The 20175-nt window shown below is 38.8% G+C and overlaps 2 protein-coding genes across 5 annotated transcripts in view; both read left to right on the plus strand.

Moving 5' to 3' along the window:
• The first annotated feature begins 1727 nt into the window (after positions 1-1727).
• gje1a (gap junction protein epsilon 1a) lies at positions 1728-11979 on the plus strand. Of its 2 annotated transcripts, none has more exons than XM_035956423.2 (4): positions 1728-1821; positions 3280-3462; positions 4809-5006; positions 7765-11979. In XM_035956423.2, the coding sequence occupies exons 2-4, from the start codon at positions 3337-3339 to the stop codon at positions 7960-7962; spliced, it is 522 nt and encodes a 173-aa protein (XP_035812316.1). In that variant the 5' UTR covers positions 1728-1821; positions 3280-3336; the 3' UTR covers positions 7963-11979. The 2 variants fall into 2 exon arrangements, with proteins under 2 accessions (XP_035812316.1, XP_023143940.1); XM_023288172.3 differs by lacking the exon at positions 1728-1821 and adding an exon at positions 2516-2664.
• Positions 11980-18415: 6436 nt separating this feature from the next.
• vta1 (vesicle (multivesicular body) trafficking 1) overlaps positions 18416-20175 on the plus strand; it is a 77906-nt gene continuing 76146 nt past the window's right edge. For all 3 annotated transcript variants that reach the window (XM_023288264.3, XM_023288272.3, XM_023288279.3), the window contains exon 1: positions 18416-18609. In XM_023288264.3, the coding sequence (XP_023144032.2) occupies positions 18519-18609 (91 nt within the window). In that variant the 5' untranslated portion in view covers positions 18416-18518. The remainder of the gene's footprint in view (positions 18610-20175) is intronic.

Consider the following 20175-nt stretch of genomic DNA (forward strand, 5'->3'; position numbering starts at 1 on the left):
ACTTCCTGAATTTATAGTGTTGGTGATGTCAGCGTGACATCACTGGGCCAGACCAAGTGGAGGGTGTCTTCCTTTTTGATAAATGTTTCTTTTGTATCAAAAGGCATCAGTTAGTAATACTTTTACATATTTAGCTTTCGGGGAGACATTTAGAAATACCTACAGGTTTCTAGTGTGTATAGGGAGGATGTTAACAAATTTGTTTGCAGCTAGGTTACAGAGTAGGTCACCATGCTGTATGATGGTAGGGCTGAAGTGAGTAAATGTGAATTGAAGGCCCTATATAAAGGGCAGAGAGTCTCCGTGCTCTTTAAGTTTCACATCAATGGAGAAGCACTGTAAAATAAGATCTTCACCTCTGTTGCATTCAAGAAATCTGCCGAGTCTTCCTGCCTATGACCTTCTTGGACCTTTTTGGCCAGACTGCTCTACACTCACCTTGGTTAGTAATAATCGGTATCAATAAAGGCCCTGAAACCAACATATCAGTCAATCCTCGCATTAAAGACATGGCTTCTTTGGATTAAAGTAGCTTAACTGACAAATCTTTTCCCCGTGGACCTATGAGGTTATCTCAAAATTTAGAAAAATGTTTTATTGTACAGAACAGTGGGAATTAATATGATCCAGTATTTATTGATCTATTATTTTTAGTCTGCAGGAACTTGTAAACGAACTTGAAAATCAAACCACGTATTTGTAACCTTTAAAATGAAACGTAGTTTTATGGTGTTGTCACCGTCAATCGGATTTTAGCACTTTTGTCTTTTCAAACCGATGTTCTTTTACGCACAGCCTCTGTCTCCTCTGGCTCCATGACGCACAGCCAAGCCGGCAGAAGTTGGCTGTCGAAGTTGTATCATCAAATTCGACACAGTTAGCACCGATAACAGCAGAAATTTTAAGACTTAACCTTCAAAATAAAAGCACAACGTTCCCCAATCTGACAGTGATGAGGCACTTTGGTGGACGCTGTATGAAGAATTTACTCTACTTTAGAAATTGCTTTACTCCAGTTTTTATCCTCATTTAACTGCTTATTTATTGTTTGATTTCATGTGTTTTTTGTTTTTGCATTTTTAGTGAGCTGGTTTTATTTTATTTCGTAGTGTTACACTGTTTAATCAGAATGTTTCTTTCTGAAAAGCACATTATAGATACATTTTTTCACTTCCTTTGGTGACTTATTGTGCTCAAATATATTTGAACTCTCTGAATGGGGTTTCAACCCGTCAAGCCGACATATAGCCTATTACCTGATTTTTTAAAAAATCTCATGTTGACACTAATCAGTTTTTATTAATGTTGAAATGTAGTTTGAAAAATGTACAAACATTTTGTGAATTTTTGTTCAGGATATTGATTTCTGTGTTCTAAATTCACATATTCCTCAAGAGTTTTCCCATGTTTTGATGTTTTCTTTTTTCTATATCCATCTTCATTTTTCTCAGGCCATTTCTGAGCTGACAGAGCAAAATGCGACTGTGCATACACTTTCCAATACTTTATACTTGACTTATATGCTTCTGTGTGGGCTGCAAAACATATTTATACATACTGGAGTGAGTTCAGAGATTGCAGTGTTTTTCTTTTCCGTGGTATTACTACTAATCCCAGTTTTGTGATATTTAAATCACATTCCAGTCTGATGTTCAGTCAAGGTCCTTTGTTTATTTTGGAAGCCGCGACCGGAAGCGCCGCTGGTTGATTTCGTCTGTCTTGACGTCGCTCTCTGACCCGCAAGGTCCGCAACTGGCATGAGTTTAGGATCCCTGAGTGGAAAAAAGAGGGGGGAATGAACAACACGCCGCCAGGATTACGGTTGGTGTGTGGACTTCCATTTTATTTTCACTTTGTCCAGTTTTGGCTTTTCGGAGTTTGAAGTTTGATCGAGGGGTTTTTCTTTCTGTGTTGGTGGCTGGTCGCAGCCAAGGGACTGTGTTTGGGATCACAGCAGCTCCGTCAATGCTCTTCCAGAAGTATTTACAGTGCAGGGTGTGTTGTCATCACTCTTGTTTCTGTCTTTTTCATTTTTTTTTTTTTTTTTATTTTGCTGATAGTAATTTAGCCATGTGTCAGCTTCAGTAGAATCCACAAAACAAAAGCAAAGAAAAAGTGACCAGAATTGGTCTGTTAAATCACATTTAAATTTGCAAAAATATTCCAACTCTGCAAAGATCAGATGCTTTCATTTCCTTTATTTTTTTAAGTTTCAAATCCTAAGGATAATTTTTAAGTTATGTTGAGCTCCCATGGTCCTTTACCTACCTAGGTGCATTGTATTTTTGTTGCATGTTTGCCATCTCTCTCTGCATTGTGTGCAACAGGAGGGTGCTTTTTCGCTGACATAGTTCTATAGGGATTATAATGCAGGGACCACATGCCCTCCCAGGCCATTGTCGACCCCTCTGTGTCTGTTGTCTTTTTTCTACTGAGTCAATTGATGGAGGGATAAAAGGCAAAAAAATATGCATTGACATGGGCTTTTAGAGGAGAGAGAGAGAGGCAGAGGGTTCAGTTGCAGATTTTGCTCTGTTGGTAGCCTGAAACTGGTGCCAGCAGCAAACCCGCCATGAGGGCCCAGAGCAGCCCTGGAATTAAACTGGGGAGATTGACGAGCAAACCATGTCGTTAAACTACATCAAAAACTTCTATGAAGGATGCGTAAGTAGATCACAAAGGCTGATCACCCCAGCCGCCCTCTGACTGTTTCTACCTTTCGGGGTTTGACTGTTATGGAGCAGCAATGTGGAACAATTATCCCTCTGGAGGCTGAAAAATGAAAGGACATTGATCTGTTTTCATTCCGTTAGTGCCGCCTTCATGTAGCTGAGTGACATATTAGTAAACCAAAAAGCTCTTTGCTGTGTCGGAGTGTCATTTCGGTCTTTTTTCTGCTGAACATGACTCGGTGTTAGTGTCAGAACAGAGCAGGTACAGAGATGAGATGGGAAATGTTTCCTCTGAATGGGTTTTGTTTCAGCCTTCAGAGCTCAGGGCCTCAGTGTTGCAGCTGCATTTATCTGGCTGACAAAAGCTGTTTTCTCTTTGTCTCTGACTGTGGGTGTTTGTGTGCACATTTGTGTGTCGCACGTCTGTGGGAATGATGTACAATGTAAATGCCTCTATGCATCTGTGTGTGCACATATGACTGCGTGTGCTCATGCTTTTGTGTGCCTACTTTAATGTGCATGTGTACGTTGCATTGTGTGACTGTTTATGTGTTGCTCATGCTTGCTTACATGTGTCTCTGTGTGCATTTGTGTGTGTGTGTTGCAGCTCAGGCCTCCTACGGTGATAGGCCAGTTCCACACCTTGTTCTTCGGCTCGGTGCGGATGTTCTTCCTGGGTGTTCTTGGCTTCGCCGTCTATGGGAATGAGGCTCTGCACTTCAGCTGTGACCCCGACCGCCGAGAGCTCAACCTGTACTGCTACAACCAGTTCCGACCCATAACACCTCAGGTAGGAATAAGCTAAACCGAAAGTAGAACTGGATTACACGACTAGTTTCAGTCCTTTCATGTCACATAACATGTAGACATAAGGAAAGCTAAGATGAACTAGCTTTTACATGCAGTTTTGGGTGATATTTACCATTTCTAGATATATCTGTGGCCAAAAAGATATCCATCCATCCATTATCTATACACCACTTTATCCTCATTAGGGTTGCGGGGGGTTGGAGTCTATCCCAGCTGACTTAGGGTGAAGATCTATCACAGTCTATCACAGGGCTACATATACAAACAATCACACTCACATTCACACCTCTGGACAATTTAGAGTTACCGATTAACATGAGCATGTTTTTGGACTGTGGGAAGAAGTCGGAGTACTCGGAGAAAATCCATGCATGCACAGGAAGAACATGCAAACTCCATGCAGAAAGATCCCGGAAAGGCCGGGACGCGAATCGAGGATCTTTCAGCCACTGTGTGCTGAAAAGATATGTTTAAGATAATTAATTAGATAGTTTTTCCCCAGTAAAATGTCCCTCATTGTACATATTTTGGTCAAAATTCTTTGAGTGTCCAACTGTGGTACCTTAGACCTCCTTCCTCAGGCCCCTCTATTTGCAGGTATTATCACCCCCTGCTGGTCAGATGTTTTATACTGTAATATTCATCATACTGTATATATTAAAGTACATCAATGCTAGTTAATAACATTATTATTCGGGTGCAAATGAATGGACACAATAGCTAAACCTCATAACATTAAATATGTCTTACTCTAGTAATAGAAATGAAACAATTCTCTACCACAGGTGTAAGTTATACTCAGTTAAAAAAATACATTCTGTTTCAAACACATAAAACCACATGTACATAATGAAATTAATTTAAATATCAATCAGGGGTTTGTGCAATTGCATGCATTTTAATGCAAACTATGCAAGACTGTATATAAACCAGTTGCTGAAGAATCTTTAGGAACAGATGGAGATGTGTCCTATCAAATGAACAGTTTTCCATGTTGATCGAAAATGCAGTTTGGGATGGATGAAACATTTCAGTCAACATTGAACTTGGCTGGATTCCTGCCCGCCTCAGTTGCCAAAACACAACTTCTATGTTTCTTTACTTGCACAACCAGAAAACTGAATGAACAAACATTTATTTTCTCTTATTCCACCTTGCACTGTCTCTTCCTTCTCAACATTTATTCATGCCTGTTATCTCCCCAACCCATGACTTTTTTCTCCACTTCTGTTTACTTGCATCATATAATGCATGATTCCTCTATTTAGTATCCTATCACCATTAGCTTCTCTCATTTCCACCACCCCTGATTTCTATCCTCTCCAGGTCTTCTGGGCGTTACAGCTGGTAACAGTGCTTGTTCCTGGGGCAGTGTTCCACCTCTATGCTGCCTGTAAGAACATTGATCAGGAGGAGATCCTAGAACGACCCATCTACACTGTTTTCTATATCATTTCTGTTCTTCTGCGTATCATTCTGGAAGTCATCGCCTTCTGGCTACAAAGCCACCTCTTTGGTTTTCAGGTCTGTCAGTTTCAATGGTTTTTAACTTCATTAGCTCTATAGAGTGACTGTCCTGTTGTGCATCCATCCATCTATCCAGTTTCAAGTTGCCTCTCACAATCACATTTTAATGACAGAAGGGCAAAGTAGCTTATCCATTAGAACCATTATACAATGAAATTCCTTATGTTTTTTCTGCTGGGGGTTTTAAAGCCTTTTCAGTCCAGGAAGGAAATGTTGTCCCCCCAGCATGTTCAGGGTTTTGAGGACTCCCTTCCCATTTGGTCCAACCTGCACCATTTCTAAATAAATCCAATTAATAGATTTTAATGCAATTTTTAAGATCCTCAAAATAATGAACTTGAGAAACCTCGATCAGTGACAGGATAGCTTGATCTCTCATATAGACTGTGTACAAAAGGTGGACTCCAATGTGGCCTCACCTGTTGGTCTGCTACCATTCTGAAGCCTCAAATTTGGCATATGGCCATCAACATGTTAGGTTTTTGAAACCAGACAAGACTAGTGAGGGCTGGATCTCACTGAGGACTCAACAATACTACACATGCCTATGCTGTAGCGACTTGTCAGTCACAGGTCTAAAGCTTACCCTGGTTTATTGTCTATTTTCCTTTAAATGGGACCGTAATTTACAAAATAAAGACCAAGCTATATCGAAGGAGACTTGAAATTCTCCATTAAGACTGTAAAATTAAATGAGAAGTCGGGTCTTTTTCTAATAGACTTCTGCATAATCAAGCATCTTTTTACAACCAGACGAGTCGCTCTCTTTCTACTGTGACTGTGATAGATAATTTTAGTAGCATATGTAATCGTGACCAATTAGGCCAAGAGGGAGACCAAAGTGACAGAATTGTAAGGTTCTGGTGAATACATGGTGTTGTGCAAAACTACATATACACTCCAGTTTTTTAAAAAAAATAGTGGCACAAAATCACAAATTGTTCTTTGATAAAGCTGGTTCCAAACCACTGATTGTGAAATGTCAACATTGAGCTAGGACGTATGTTGGCTTTTTGTGACAGTATTCATAAAAACTTCAGCATCACCTGCTGGAATTCATCACCTATGATGTGGACCATACAGAACACTCCATTGCAAACACAATGTAGTTGTGAAAATGGAGCTGAGTCTCTTCACATTTTTCATCAACTGCTTGTGTCTGTATTGAAATACTTTTGCCTTTCATGAATGTCTACAACCTTGCAGCGAAATCAAAGAAAAAGAGGAACATTTTATGACCAGTGCATAGTTATTAAGACACATGTTTTTCTGAATTCTACTGTTCACTGAAGGCTACTTGTGATTCCGGAGATAGCTGACTAAAAATGGTCTTCAATTGTCTTTATTTCATTCTGAGATGACATATTGACTTAGTGACAGTATGTGGAAATATTTACTATTTGTAACTATGCTAGAAACATGCTCGCTGTGATATTTGTTAGTTGATACTTTGGTCTAAAATAAAATATCTTCGCAACTATTTAATGGATAACATAAATAAAGATTTTAGAAATGCACAAAGGTTGACTTCACATTACAGACCTGGAGGCTACGTCCATCTTTTATTCTGTTCCTGGTATGCTAACCACTAGCCAGCTAACAAACTACCAGAAATTTAGGATATGCTGGTCATAATAGTTGTCCATGCAAGCTGGATTGCTAAATGCAAATTAGTTAACTTGCAAGCTTGTTTACTAATCCTTACTGAGAATACAATCAAATGAGAAGTTGGGTCATTTTCTAATAGACTTTTATACAGTCGGACTTTGTTTTGCAACCAGGGTAGTCGCTTCTTCAGGCTGTTTGACGGAGTGCTAGTTTAAGGCACTTCTGAATTGGCCTTATAGTTCTGGTGGGCCTACCTTCATCTTTAATATGTAGTTAGAGCCAGTTGGCAAACTTTTGTAACTGGCATGTTTACCACCAGCCATATTGGTCATATTAGCTGTCTATGCCAGCTGGATTGCTAATTGTAAGTTAGTAAAGTATATGAGCATGGTTTCTTCAAGACATATTTGTGCCATTGACTTTTGTCTCATAATTGTCCGCAGAGCTTGCCTCATTTGTGTGGCAAATTTATACAGAACAGGTTCTATAGGTCAGATGGATGGTTCAACATATTTAATAGGCTTTACTTGATGAGTCGCCCCCTGCTGGCTGTTAGAAGGAATGTCGGTTTAAGACACTTAAATTCACTTCATATTTCAGATCTCACAGGCTACATCCAAATTTTATATACAGTCCATGGATCAGACATGTTTGAGATTCGGAAGTCATCTGACATGTCCACAAAGTTGTGTTAAAGTTTAAGAGATGTTAAAACAACAGGCACAGTTGAGTGAAGATGTAGTCCCAATGCAGCACTTAAAGATGGTGGAATGAACATCTAGTCAAGAAAGCCAGCAGGGAGGATCATTGAACTCTGCTCCTATCATTAATAATTAGGAAGAAGCTTACAGAGCACATGACAGGGACAGATTGATAATTGCTGCTGGCCATCCCCCCTTTTTAATCTTTACTACTTCTTTACTCAATTGTTCTGGTGTTGGGTCTGCCCAGTGTACACAACCATGTCAGGTGTACATGATAGGTACAGCCAGGAAGTACTTTGTTGTTTTGAACTAGAACATCATTCAGTATGTAACATGACAATGTCACTTTTATATGAATCAGAAAAGGACTGTACAGTCAGTGGTCAAAACTTAAGATTTTCTTGTATGTATTACTGTCTCATGATTCTCTTTCTTTCCCTCAGGTTCACCCACTGTACATGTGTGATGCCAGCGCTTTGGAAAAAGCCTTTAACGTGACTAAGTGCATGGTACCCGAACACTTTGAAAAAACCATCTTCCTCAGTGCCATGTACACCTTCACTGTGATCACCATCCTTCTCTGTATTGCTGAGATATTTGAGATACTCTGCCGGCGGCTTGGTTATCTCAACAACCAATGACACAAACACACAAGCACGCATGCACACACACAATGACTAAGGGTGTAAACATACGACACAATTTCTGCCAGTTTTGGCTCATTGTTAGCTGGACTTTCATAAACAGGAAGCTAACATAAGAGCAAAACCTCACCTGTGGTCCATCTTGAGTGAGTTGCACCAGGAAATTTGAGAATGTGCAACAGTGTCAGAGCTGGCAAATCCGAAATACTCTCCAGGTGTTTTTGCCCTTCACTGTAGAATGATCCTGGTCGTATTTCAGATACCAGTGGGTCTGTACTGGCTGTGTCCAAAGGTCTTGTATGGACGTGATGGCCAGAGATTATGTTCCTCCTACTGAACCGTTAAGGAATGGGATAGAAAGATTTGTGGTTTTCTTTTTTTTCTGCATTAAGACTGAAAGACAAGTGTCAACTTCATGGTGCTACAAAAAACTGTGACTTCAAAAGTCCAATTTGTTACAAAAATGGTGGCCTATAACAGCCTGAGGATCTTTAAAATCCTATTCTTGGAGTTGTGCACAGTTGTACCTCATATCTGACACGCTACAGAAAAAATCAGCTGGAAATATTAGCTGCACACATTTTTCTTAGGGACCTTGCATGCTCTAAATGCATTAAGATTCATCTATTCAACTTGATGTATCTTCTTTGGGCTTTGTTCACTTATGGAGTGCCAACAATGGACCTGAACAAGTCCATTTCAGGAGGATTCACAACTTGCAGAAAGTCTTGATTAAAAGGCTTAAAGTCTTTATGTAATGTCACAATACTCGACAATGCAAGTAACTTAGCTAGTCACATAATTTAGTATAAAGTGCAGATGAATGCTACAGTCTTGCTTGTTTTCTAGGTGCTGATCAAATATGACAAGCAGACTATAGAGCTGGTAACAAATCATCACCTGTGTCACACACAAAGAACTGTGATCCGGTAACCTTACCCAAAGGCGAATGAATTGCAGGTGCGATTGCTCGTGATGCTTGTATATGTGACAGTTATCACTTCCAAGATGTGCCTGATATTTCTTCCAGGCTGTTCTGCCCTTTACTTCTATGAAAATGAGCGCCACAACTTTGTTGTGAATTTTTGATGGAGTTTTCAGGCTTTTCCTATGTAAGATTGGTGGTTCTTAAACAACTTTTGACTTGACTGCCAATCCACTGCACCACAAAGTTTAAACACATGGCTGAGTTTACCTCCATGAAGGCATCTTAGAACAACTGTGTATCTTGACATAGATTCCATTACTACAATGGTTGCAAAGTAGTATTTTATCATTTGAATACAAACATCACCCTAAAGTTACAATTTTCATATGAAATGGGTTTGATGTAATAAGCTACAAAAAGAAAGGAACTAAATATTTCTTAGTGTAGATGTTAAAATTTTAACAAAAAAAACATAGAAGTCTTATTTAATTTGGATATAAAACTGCGTTGGAATGAGAATGTTTTAAATTTTTAACAGTGCTACAATTTGCAATGGTTTTAAATTATCTGAAAAAGTATCAATTCCTCCTAAGAAGAAATAATGGGAATTTTATTGTGAATTGGGTTTGAATACAAATGTACCAACAAACTGGTCGACATCCAATGATGAATTGTTGGAGGACATATACAGCATTGTCCTTGCTTCACAAAATATTGAACTACCACCTCTAATGTGTTCCGGCATCCAAGGTGAGACTGAAAAGGTCTCAGCTGGTTAAAAAGGTATCACTGTGTAGTAAAGTTCTCAACAGACATGGACATGATCTGATTGTAAATGTGAAGCTTTGAGAGTTTCAAGGCCCTATTGCTCTCACAATATGATAAGCAGCCCAGTGAAAATTGAAAGTAACTGCTCATTCACTTCAGATATATTAGAATTTTTTTTTTCCCATGTCTGATTTTGAGCTTTCTCTACTGTGGAACTTATCAAGGATGTCCTTTCTTTTTATATCACCACCTCTTAGCTTGAAGTATTGATACTCTTTGTAAATTTGCCTTTGGTGTCACTGTCGATGTATTCTGAAAATGATTACCTCTCATGTTTTGTAAAGTTTCTTGTTTTTTTTAATCAGACATCCATCCAACTTTTGTTATGAAGTTTTCAGCAATCTGTTTATCATCTCAGGTACAAAATTGCATTACCAGACAAAAGTGGATCAAACCCTCATTTCAAACCCTTTTAAACCCTTACATAAGCTATTCCAGGCCCGAGGGACCACTCCAATTGATCCCAAGCTATTGATCTGGTGAGTCTGGAGGAGTTTAAGAGGGTTTGAAACAGGTATGTGACTCCTTTGGTTTTGGTTTGTCTACATTCTGGTATCTGTGAGTGGAGGATGGTTTTAAATTTTGCCTCTTAATGTTCTGTCACCAAGACCTAGGCCTTGTTTACAATAATTGAAGATGTAGAATTCCATTCAAGCAGGATGAGGTGTTTACTAGCCCACAGTTACTGATCCAGCTAGCATAGACAGCTTTTATGGCCTCATAGATGAACTAGTTAGCTGGCAGTTAGCATGCCAGCTACAGAAGTTTGCCAAATGGCTCTAAATACATGTAAAACATGGACGTAAACCCCCTTGTCTGAAAGTGCCTTAAACCTGCACTGTCACACACTGCACTGGTGTGACTCAGCTTGTTGCAAATTTATGTCTCATTGTATAGAAATCTATGAAAAAATGACTCTACTTCTCACTTGATTTGTTACCACACTAAACATTTTTCTAATATGTTTATGATCTTAATCACTAGTTCCAAGGCTCCTTCAACAAAATAGGATGTTCTTTTTGTAAATTATGGCCCCATTTCCAATTAAATAGATGATGAATCTGGCATGTTTTAGAGATTGGGGACATTGTTATTGACAAATCTTGACCATGCAGGCATGTATAGTGTCCCCGAGTTCTTAGACAGATCCACCTCTAACTTGGCACATTAAGTCTCAACAAACCAAGATGGCAACAACCAAATTACAAACTTTAGAATGGTAGTTCACAAACACATAGGTGATGTGACAGTGACTGTGTCTATCTTTTATATACTAGCCACTGTCTGTAGCAATTATCCTGGCATCAAGCCTCTAGCAAAGTCAGTTTCATAGGTATGTGTGGATGTCCTGTTTGCTGGTGTGACCAGGCTATCATGCTAATTTTAGTAGCATCTATAATCGTGGCTATATAGATCAAGAGGCAGGCCAAGGAATTAAAAAAAAACAATTAAATTCTCAAAACAGTATATTGCTCAGGTTGGCTAGTGTACGGGTTTTGTCTTTTGTCTCATGATAAAAGTTATTCCACAGGTTGAAACATCTGGGCTAGTCTTGGTGATGGGCTTATTCACATTTGTACATGAAGCTGTGCTTAAATATCTTAAAATGATTAACTTAGAAAGCACCAAAAGAAGAATGAGTCATTGATAATTGACAGGATTGTAAAGTTCTAACGAATAATTAGTCAGAATGGACCTTTTTGGGCCTTGTGCAAATTTTATGATACACTTTACATTTCAGTACAGTTTTTTTTTTCTTTAAATAGTGCAAAAATAGTTCATTTGATGAAGTCAACTCCAAACCACTTACAGTAAAATGTCAACACAGAGTTGGCTTTTTATGGCACCATTGAAATTACTTACATAATCAAGGAGTTTACTGTTTATATGTCTTGATGCTTCTATTGACCACTAATATCGGTGTCACTGATGATGTATCATACAGAACACTCCACTGCAAACACAACTTAATTTGTATATCTTTGATTTTTACTGATGTTACTACGTTAGTTGTGAAAATGGAGCTGAGACTCTTTATATTTTTCATCAACTGCTTGTCTCTGTATTGAATTACTTTTGTCCTTCTTGAATGTCTACAACTTTGCAGCTACGTCAAAGAAAAAGAGGCACATTTTATGACTAACGCAAAATTATTGAGTAACGTGTTTGTCTGAGTGCTACTGTTTACTGAAGGTGACCAGTGATTCTCCTATTTGTTTTGTCTTGAGATGATTGATTAAACATGTCCTACGATTGTCTTTGTTTTGTTTTTTTTAATGACGTATTGACTTGGTGACACTATGTGGAAAGGTTTCCTATTTTTAACGGTGCAAGAAACATGCTCGTTGTCCTATTTGTTGATTGACACTTTGATCTTTACGACTATTTGATGGATAGTATAAAGAAATTCTTTACTCCCCACATAATGAGTCCTAGCAGGGGCAGATAAAGGCAACAAAAAGCAGCAGGCCCAGTTTGATCCACCAAATTCAAACTAAAGCAACGTGTTTGGCAATCAACAAATCATTAAATAAAAGAAAACACAAAGCTGTGTTCGTGTTTGGCTGAAATGTAAAATGAAACAAATATTCCAATGTTATTCTCCTGATGTTTGTGTGCAACGAATGCAAAAAAAAGTTTAATCAAAGTAATCGTCAAGTGACACCTAATCTGACTCAGTAGCTGCTTTTATTTTTACAGATATTTCAGCATATTTGCCATTTATTCCATTTATGTAATACAAAAATAAATGAAGTCAAACCAAACCCAATGAATGATGTATTGTGTCACAGAGTAACATTCAACAGTGTACCTCTGACTGGATCTGTGCTGCTCCTCCATCCTTTCCCTTTCTTCTTCAGAGCCTTGTCCAACTGTTTGTTGAGATTGTAGAGTTTTTTCAGTGCCTTGGAAAAGGATTCACCCCCCTTGGCTTTTTACCTATTTTGTTACATTATAACCGTTAATTTAAATTATATTTAAAATCTTTTTTTTAAATCTGAATTTTATTTGATGGATCTGCACAAGTTTTAAAGTGAAATGAGAGTTAAAGGACATGCCCTGGTCAAAGATAACTCCGTGGTTCCTCATAGTAGTACTGGAGGCCAATGTAATGCCATCCAGAGTAAATATACGCTTTGAAAGCGAGTTTCGGAGATGTTTTGCCCCAAATACAATGACTTCAGTCTTGTCTGAATGCAGCAGTAGGAAAGTACAGGATACTAATGACGACCTTAACAGACTGGACCACTAAGAAATGTCTCCTGCTGAACATCTCCAAGACCAAGGAAATGGACTTCCACAGGTCTAAGCGCCCACTACACCCAGTCAGTATTAGTGGGGAGGACATTGAAGTGGTGCAAACATACAGATACCTGGGTTTGCACCCTGTCGACAAACTGAACTGGTCCACAAACACAGATGCCGTGTACCAGACGGGGCAGAGCTGGCTGCTCTTTCTCAGAAGATTGAGATCCTTCAACGTATGCAGTGAAATGCTGCATGTGTTCTACCAGTCAGTGGTGGCCAGTGTTCTTTTCTGTGCTGTGGTCTGTTGGGGCGGCAGCATCACTGAAAAGACCACCAGGCAACTGGACAGGCTGGTGAAGAATCCTGCTTCTGTGCTCAGCAGGGGTTTGGACTCACCGAGGACTGTGACTGACAGATGCACACACAGCACTGTGTCGTCCATCCTTAACAATGCCAGCCACCGTCTTCACAGCTGGACAGAGGAGCAGCTACAGCGAGCGGCTCGTCTCACCGTGCTGCAGGACTGAATGGTTCAGGAAATCTTTTGTCCTCACAGCCATCACGCTCTGTAACACCTCGGTCAAAACAGTGCAGTGGCTCATGACCTGACCTGTTGGCTCCTTCATTCCAGTGATTCAATTCAACCGTGCTTTAAACCTATCATCCTGGGCCCACCAGACTAATAGACCATTATTAGGTCTATTTTTTCACATTGCACCTTTGCACTTTATAGGATTCTTTTCTTGTACTCTGTACTCTCATAACATTGTCTTTTATTGTAAATACCCCCAGTTAAGATCATTTTTGCACATTTCTGTAAATATCAGCATTTTTATACATCATATTGCTGTTTCTTGACCAGCGTGATTTGCATCTCAATTGCAGTAGTGGTTGATTGTTACATGTCTATGTATGTAAAATGTGTGTTTTTTGTTTGTTTGTTTGTTTTAACATAGTGTACCATATATTATGGCAAGGCAGAAGGATCAAAATACTACAATACCCATTGGCCTAAAGTGATCTATTGCTATATTACATAAGTCTTATTGAAGGTGTTACCAAAAGGTGCCACCAGAGTTGCTAATTTTCTATCAAACTGAGCCAGAATTTGAGAGGGAACTGATTTCAGCTGTGTAATCTTTAGCTCTCTGCCACCAGCAGCAGCTCATCTGACAGAATTTGAAGATCAGTGACTGGATTTTTTTTTTCTTACTGAACTGCACTTTAGGAATCAGAGTTATCCTCTTTCCTGAATTTTGTATGCATAGCTTGTGCTTTTGACTTTTACTCAAAGAGCTAAATATTTTGCAATGCCCTTCATTAGAAGCCATCATTTAACTGGGAGAGCCAGTCCAAGCTACAGATGTGCTCCAGCTGTGAGTCACCTGACATGTTTTTATGGGTGAAATGAATTAAGATTAAGATTTTAACTTCCAGAAGTGGAAGCTCTGAAAAATATTTGTCCCCCTTTGCAACTCTATTGAATCCGGCAGCTACATGAGCTTTTCATAATTTATTTCTTGTTTTCTTATTTGTATGGCAACTTTTTGTACAGCTTACTACAATTCATAGTTACAGATTACTGATGAGCTGATAATAAAACTGGAACTGGAAAAAAAGATGGAAAAGCAATAATAAACCCATTGAAATAGATTTTAAATGATGCGAATAAAATCTAAATGTGATTAAAATAGATAAAACGATTGATTACCTGGAGAAATTAATCAGCCAGATAAATTGCATCCCTATTAGGGTTTTTAGATAATAAGCTGAGCGGCACAAATTATATTCTACCGAGGCAGTGGAAGATCAGATAAATGGACAGAAACACAGATTTGTCCTCAGGGAAAGCAGGACACAGCAAAAGTCATTGGATACTTACTTCATGTCTACGGCTGCTCTGCAGTAAACAAAAGCCATCCTCGTTCTAACTGACAGCTCTCATAAATCATATGACACCAATACAGTGCTTTATACACAAGAAACTTCAAAGTAGACAAAGACAGGACATAAAGTTGCTTCAGGTGAAATGAAAGACAGACACATTCGGGTATTTGAGTCACGATCTTCCTCTCTGTTGATGAATCCAGATGTGGTTGCGCTGTTGCAGACTTTGTCATAAGTGCAATGACACATAAACCATCATCATGATATCAAATCTGCAAGGACCCTGGGCCAAGAGGAGAGAAACTGAACCATGAGATGGGACTTCATTTCCTACTATGGATATGAATACAGGGTTCTGCACTTAGTTGTAACCCTTGTCAAAGCAAGTCTCTAAATGGTTCTCGACACTGGCATTCGTACAGTGGAGACAGATTGTTGATACAGCAGACTGTATATAAAAGATGGACGTAGCTGCCATGATGTCACCCATTTTTTTGTAGACTACCATTTGTTTGAGGCCTTGAGTTTCAAATTTGGCAGCATCTTGGTTTTTTGAAACTGTCACAGCTGTCTTGTTGGTCGATCTAACTGAGAAACCAAGAACACACTGATTCCTCAGCGACCTGTCAATCACAAGGTAGCCCCATTCTAATTTTCAATGTTCCACTAAATGGGACCATAATTTGTAAAATATACATCATTCTGTATTGAACGAGACTTGAAAGTATCCATTTAGACCATGAACTTATTTGGAAAACATTTAGTGAATTAACAAATCAAGTCAGAAGTACAGTCTTTTTCTCATAAACTTTTATATAATCAGACTTTGCTTTGCAACCACAGGAGTTGCCCCCTGCTGGCTGTTGGAAAGAATGCAGATTTATGGCACTCGATACACTTTTATCTCAACTTGGGCACAAAATACTGAAAATATTGTATTTATATAGAAACTACATGCACCGATCAGCCAATTGCAACTAGGACAATGCACCCCGACACACCGCAAAAGCTGCTCAGGAGTGGCCCATGGAAAGTGACAGAGCTAAGGTGTTCACCCGGGTTCCACAGTCCCTACATCCAAATCTTATTGAGTGTCTGTGGGATGTGCCAGGATAAGCCTGATCTAGCTAGGTACCACCCAGCAACCAACGTGACCCACAGAATTCACTGCCACCATCCTGATGCCACGGGAGGTCCTAAAAATGCACTGTTAAAAAAAAAAAACCCACACAAAACAACCTAATATCCTCCTGAGAATGCAGTAGTCTAACATCAGTCAAACAAGGACAATAAAGTTTTTTGTTTTTTTCTTAAATCAAACCCACACCCTTGTCTGGACACTTGGATTCAACTTCTCCCCATCTCTCTTCATATTGCAGTTCTGCAGAACACGCCAACAACAGCTCAACTCCACTGATCTCATGAACAATGAGGGGGATAAAGTCTGGCATGATGGTAGCCAAGAAATGTAAAAATAAATCACCAAGGAAGTGGGTGGGCTAAGACTAAAAGCTATCGATCCATCAGCTTGCAGATTCTCACAGACTCCTAATCCAAACCCCCTAACCGCAGCTGCTTTCCAAGCCTCATGTGAGTTTTAATTCCAAGTCGCGGTTCAGGAGGAACTGGGCAGTATGACCCCAAGCCAACCACATATAAATATACAACAGCACTTCCCACTGTGGTTTGGAGCAGAGAAAACACTGGCACCCAGCGGGCCTGCCCTACCAAAGTCAATATATGAAATGAAAAGCCCAGAGAATGTCAAGGCGCTGTAGTGTTTCCTTTGTTGTGCCACTCAGGTCGCAGGTTCATTCAACCACAATCTAAACCAAACCAATTGAAGTTGTCATTCTTACCACAGGCCATAAACTCTCCTAACTGTAACCGACCACCTCTCTGCTCCAAGCCCACCCACCGTCTTGGAAATGTAATTTGTTGTATTTTGTGGGGCTCACACTGATTTACCTCCTTTAGTATGTCTTCATTTTGTTTGTTGTGAATATGTTTTGGCTGGTACGCCTGACTGTAAACTCAATTTGGGGGCTCATGGGTTTAACTTGACCTCAAACCAAAGTTCCTGAATGGAACTTTTTAATGGGACTAATCCTGAGTGATCGAACTCCACTTCAGGAACAAATGACTCTGAGCTGATAAAAATTCAACTACCGTCATGATATTTGAGTTACATTTTGTCAGAAAGGGCACTTTAAGTACTGTTTTCTGTTCATGGTTATTACATATGGGCTTCAAAAATGGAATTCAAATGAATCTAAGGAACATTTCTAGTTCTAGTTTCCACTTTTCTATTTCGGTCTATTTATTCATACTATCTTTATTTTCATTGATAAAGAGGAAAAAAGTCCCATTTTCTATCTTGTTGCACTCAGGTTTCACAAAAGTATCCTTAATTCCATTTTTGATTTCTTTGCAGATTGTTTTCTGTCTAAAAAAAACTCAACATCATGCATTTTGTGTGTGTAAATAATGAAAGAACAGATTGAAAATTATGATTAGGATTATTGTTGTTATTATTAAATCACAAAGGTAACATGAACATTGAATATCATGATTTAATCTCTCCAGCACTGGAGATACTGGATAAACAAAACCACCACTGATGTACTTGCTTTAAAAACTACTCATATGACAAACAACCTGAACCACAACACATGGTTGGATTGGTTTTCTACAGGGGAGAATTTGTTTTTAGTACAGACACCCAGAAACTAGTCAGTTAACTTGTGCCTTTTCCACTACATTCTGATATTTTATACACTGAACAATCAACTGTCTATTGAAGAAAAGTATATTAAAGAAAATGTGTCAGGTTTTTGACAGATTTCACTCAATGGGACCCTATTGAGGACCAGTTTTAGTTGATGGGGGACTTCATTAGCACAAATATTCATACAAAATCAAATCAAAATAACTTTATTTATATAGCATGTTTAAAAAACACCAGAGTTTACCAAAGTGCTGCACATGTTTACAGTTAGTATCAAGTTAGATCAAAAGCAAAGCAGACAGTGGAGGGATTAGACACACACATTAAAAAATATATATTTTTAGGAAGTCCAAAAACAAAACAATAACTGAGTGGCCATGCAGTTGACCAAAAAATAAATTTAAGATGTCTTAAATCTGTCTTCAAGCCATCATAGATAACCTTGTGGCTTTTTTTTTTTTTTTTTTGTCCTTTCAAGTCTCATCTCACTGTTGAACTGATGAATGCTGGGCTTTCTTTGAGCCCATTTTCATTTAGGGATATAAAACTTATCATATACAATATAAGACTTAAAACAAAAACATGGCTTTGATCCATATGTTTGTTTCCATCTCTGTTCTGTAAATTCCCACAAAGGAGTCCCACAAATGTCAAACATGTGTTTAACATGGGTCCAAAAACGGAATACAGAAAAAACGACATACATACTTTGAAATTATTTCAGGGATAAATGTTGGATAATATTTTAGGAGCTCATTACTTGTTAAAAATGTGTAGTCATGGATCCACCTGAACTGGAGGTTGACGTCATCTGTCCCGCCTCAGCGACCGCTCCTATTGGGTGCACACGCGGAAGTGAGGGGAACACTTGCTAACAACAACACTGACTTCCACTGATGTACTTTTGCCTCTCGGAGAGGTTTTAACTCACTCATGGCTTTACCGCCTCAGCTCAGAGCCATCCAGCACCACCTGCGGACCGCACAGGAACATGAGAAACGGGACCCGGTCGTGGCTTACTACTGTAAGTTTGAGAACTGGCTAACGTTAGCGGTAGCTACTGTGGTTAGCATCCCAGCTTTGTTTACATGAACCGACAGCTCACACCAGTGGGTTAGCTTAGCCTCTAACTTTCAGCTTACCTCGAACTTTAAACACAGACCTCTCGCAGACAACAACTGATTTAAATCTTTAAAACGCTGCAGAGCTGAAGGCTTGAATCAGTCCGCACTCTTAACGTTAGCTAATCACATGTTTGTCAGTATTAGCTTTGACAGCTCAAACTTCAATAGCTGGCTAACACTTCCTGGTCGTCATGACAGCTGTAATTATTGGGGAGATTCACAAACTGATACCTTTACTAAGTCAAATATCTGCCCAAAATCCATAATTACATGTAATTTGATCTTGAGGCTTTACCTGGTCTGCTTTTATCCTGCTAACTTGAGCAGAAATTTGCTAACTATTAACAGTCAGAAACTCTCCAGTTAATCATACCTGGCAAACTGCCATAGAGGTTTGAAGTTAGCAGCTAGAATGTACCAGCATCTAATTGATGGCTGATGTAAAGTTCTCGTCCAGCTTGTTTCTCGCTGGCTTTGTGTGTCGGCTAACATAGTCATGAGTCTCTGTAGTCATGGCATGGCTGGCTCAGCTCTGAAGAATGGACTCCACCCAACTGCACTGCAAACATCACTGGATAAACTGTGATTTTAGTTGTTTTAATTTGCTGCTACTTTGCCACTCAAAATGATTGTGTTTTCTTTTGTCCTGTGTGAGAAACCATATTCATCTTTGCTAGATATTGTTGATATATATGTTGGATATTGACACTTATGCCAATAAGTGTCAATATCCAATATATATATTAACCTGAGTTTCAGTCCTGATGCCCAAATAAAACGTTTTTCAGTCTTTATTGTGGCAATAGACACATTTTTTTTATATATCTCTGTTTTCCATGAGCAAAAAACCCTGTTTTCAAATGTTAAAGCGAAGGTCTTGTGATATTCTTCATTTATCTTATATTTATTACATGATATGAATTGATCCATTTAGTAAGAATTGCTTGTGAACAAAAGCCACATCGAGTCCTGTTAATGTTTTTGTCATTACTGTAAACTTGACAACTTTGTCAGTAGGAACCAATGAGTTTGGATCTGAATCTCAGACAGTGTAGAGGAAAGCACTGAGAGTCATGCTCTCTTGTCAATTACGGTGTTTTCCTGGGTTTCGTTGACAATATTTAACATTGAAACTTTGTTTAATTAAGGATGGTAAAAACTGTCTTCACCATGGGTTTCCCACAGTGGGGATATATCACTTGAAATTAAGACCACCTCTGTTAATGTAGTTAAATTTTCAGTCTTGATAAACAAACAAAACATGTTTTAGTCTTTACTTTGATAGTAGACATATTTTTCAAGCAAATAACTTTTTCATGAACAAAGAAAATATTTTTTAAAATGATAAAGCAAAAGTCCTGTGATATTTGTTTTTTCTTGTATTGTCTTTACTTCGTTATATTACCCGATCATCCTGTGGCCACAAATGCATACCAAAGCACTGATTGTGGATTTGTCCACTGCTG

Source organism: Amphiprion ocellaris, chromosome 12, assembly GCF_022539595.1.
Source record: "Amphiprion ocellaris isolate individual 3 ecotype Okinawa chromosome 12, ASM2253959v1, whole genome shotgun sequence".
In the NCBI taxonomy this organism is placed as follows: Eukaryota; Metazoa; Chordata; class Actinopteri; family Pomacentridae; genus Amphiprion; species Amphiprion ocellaris.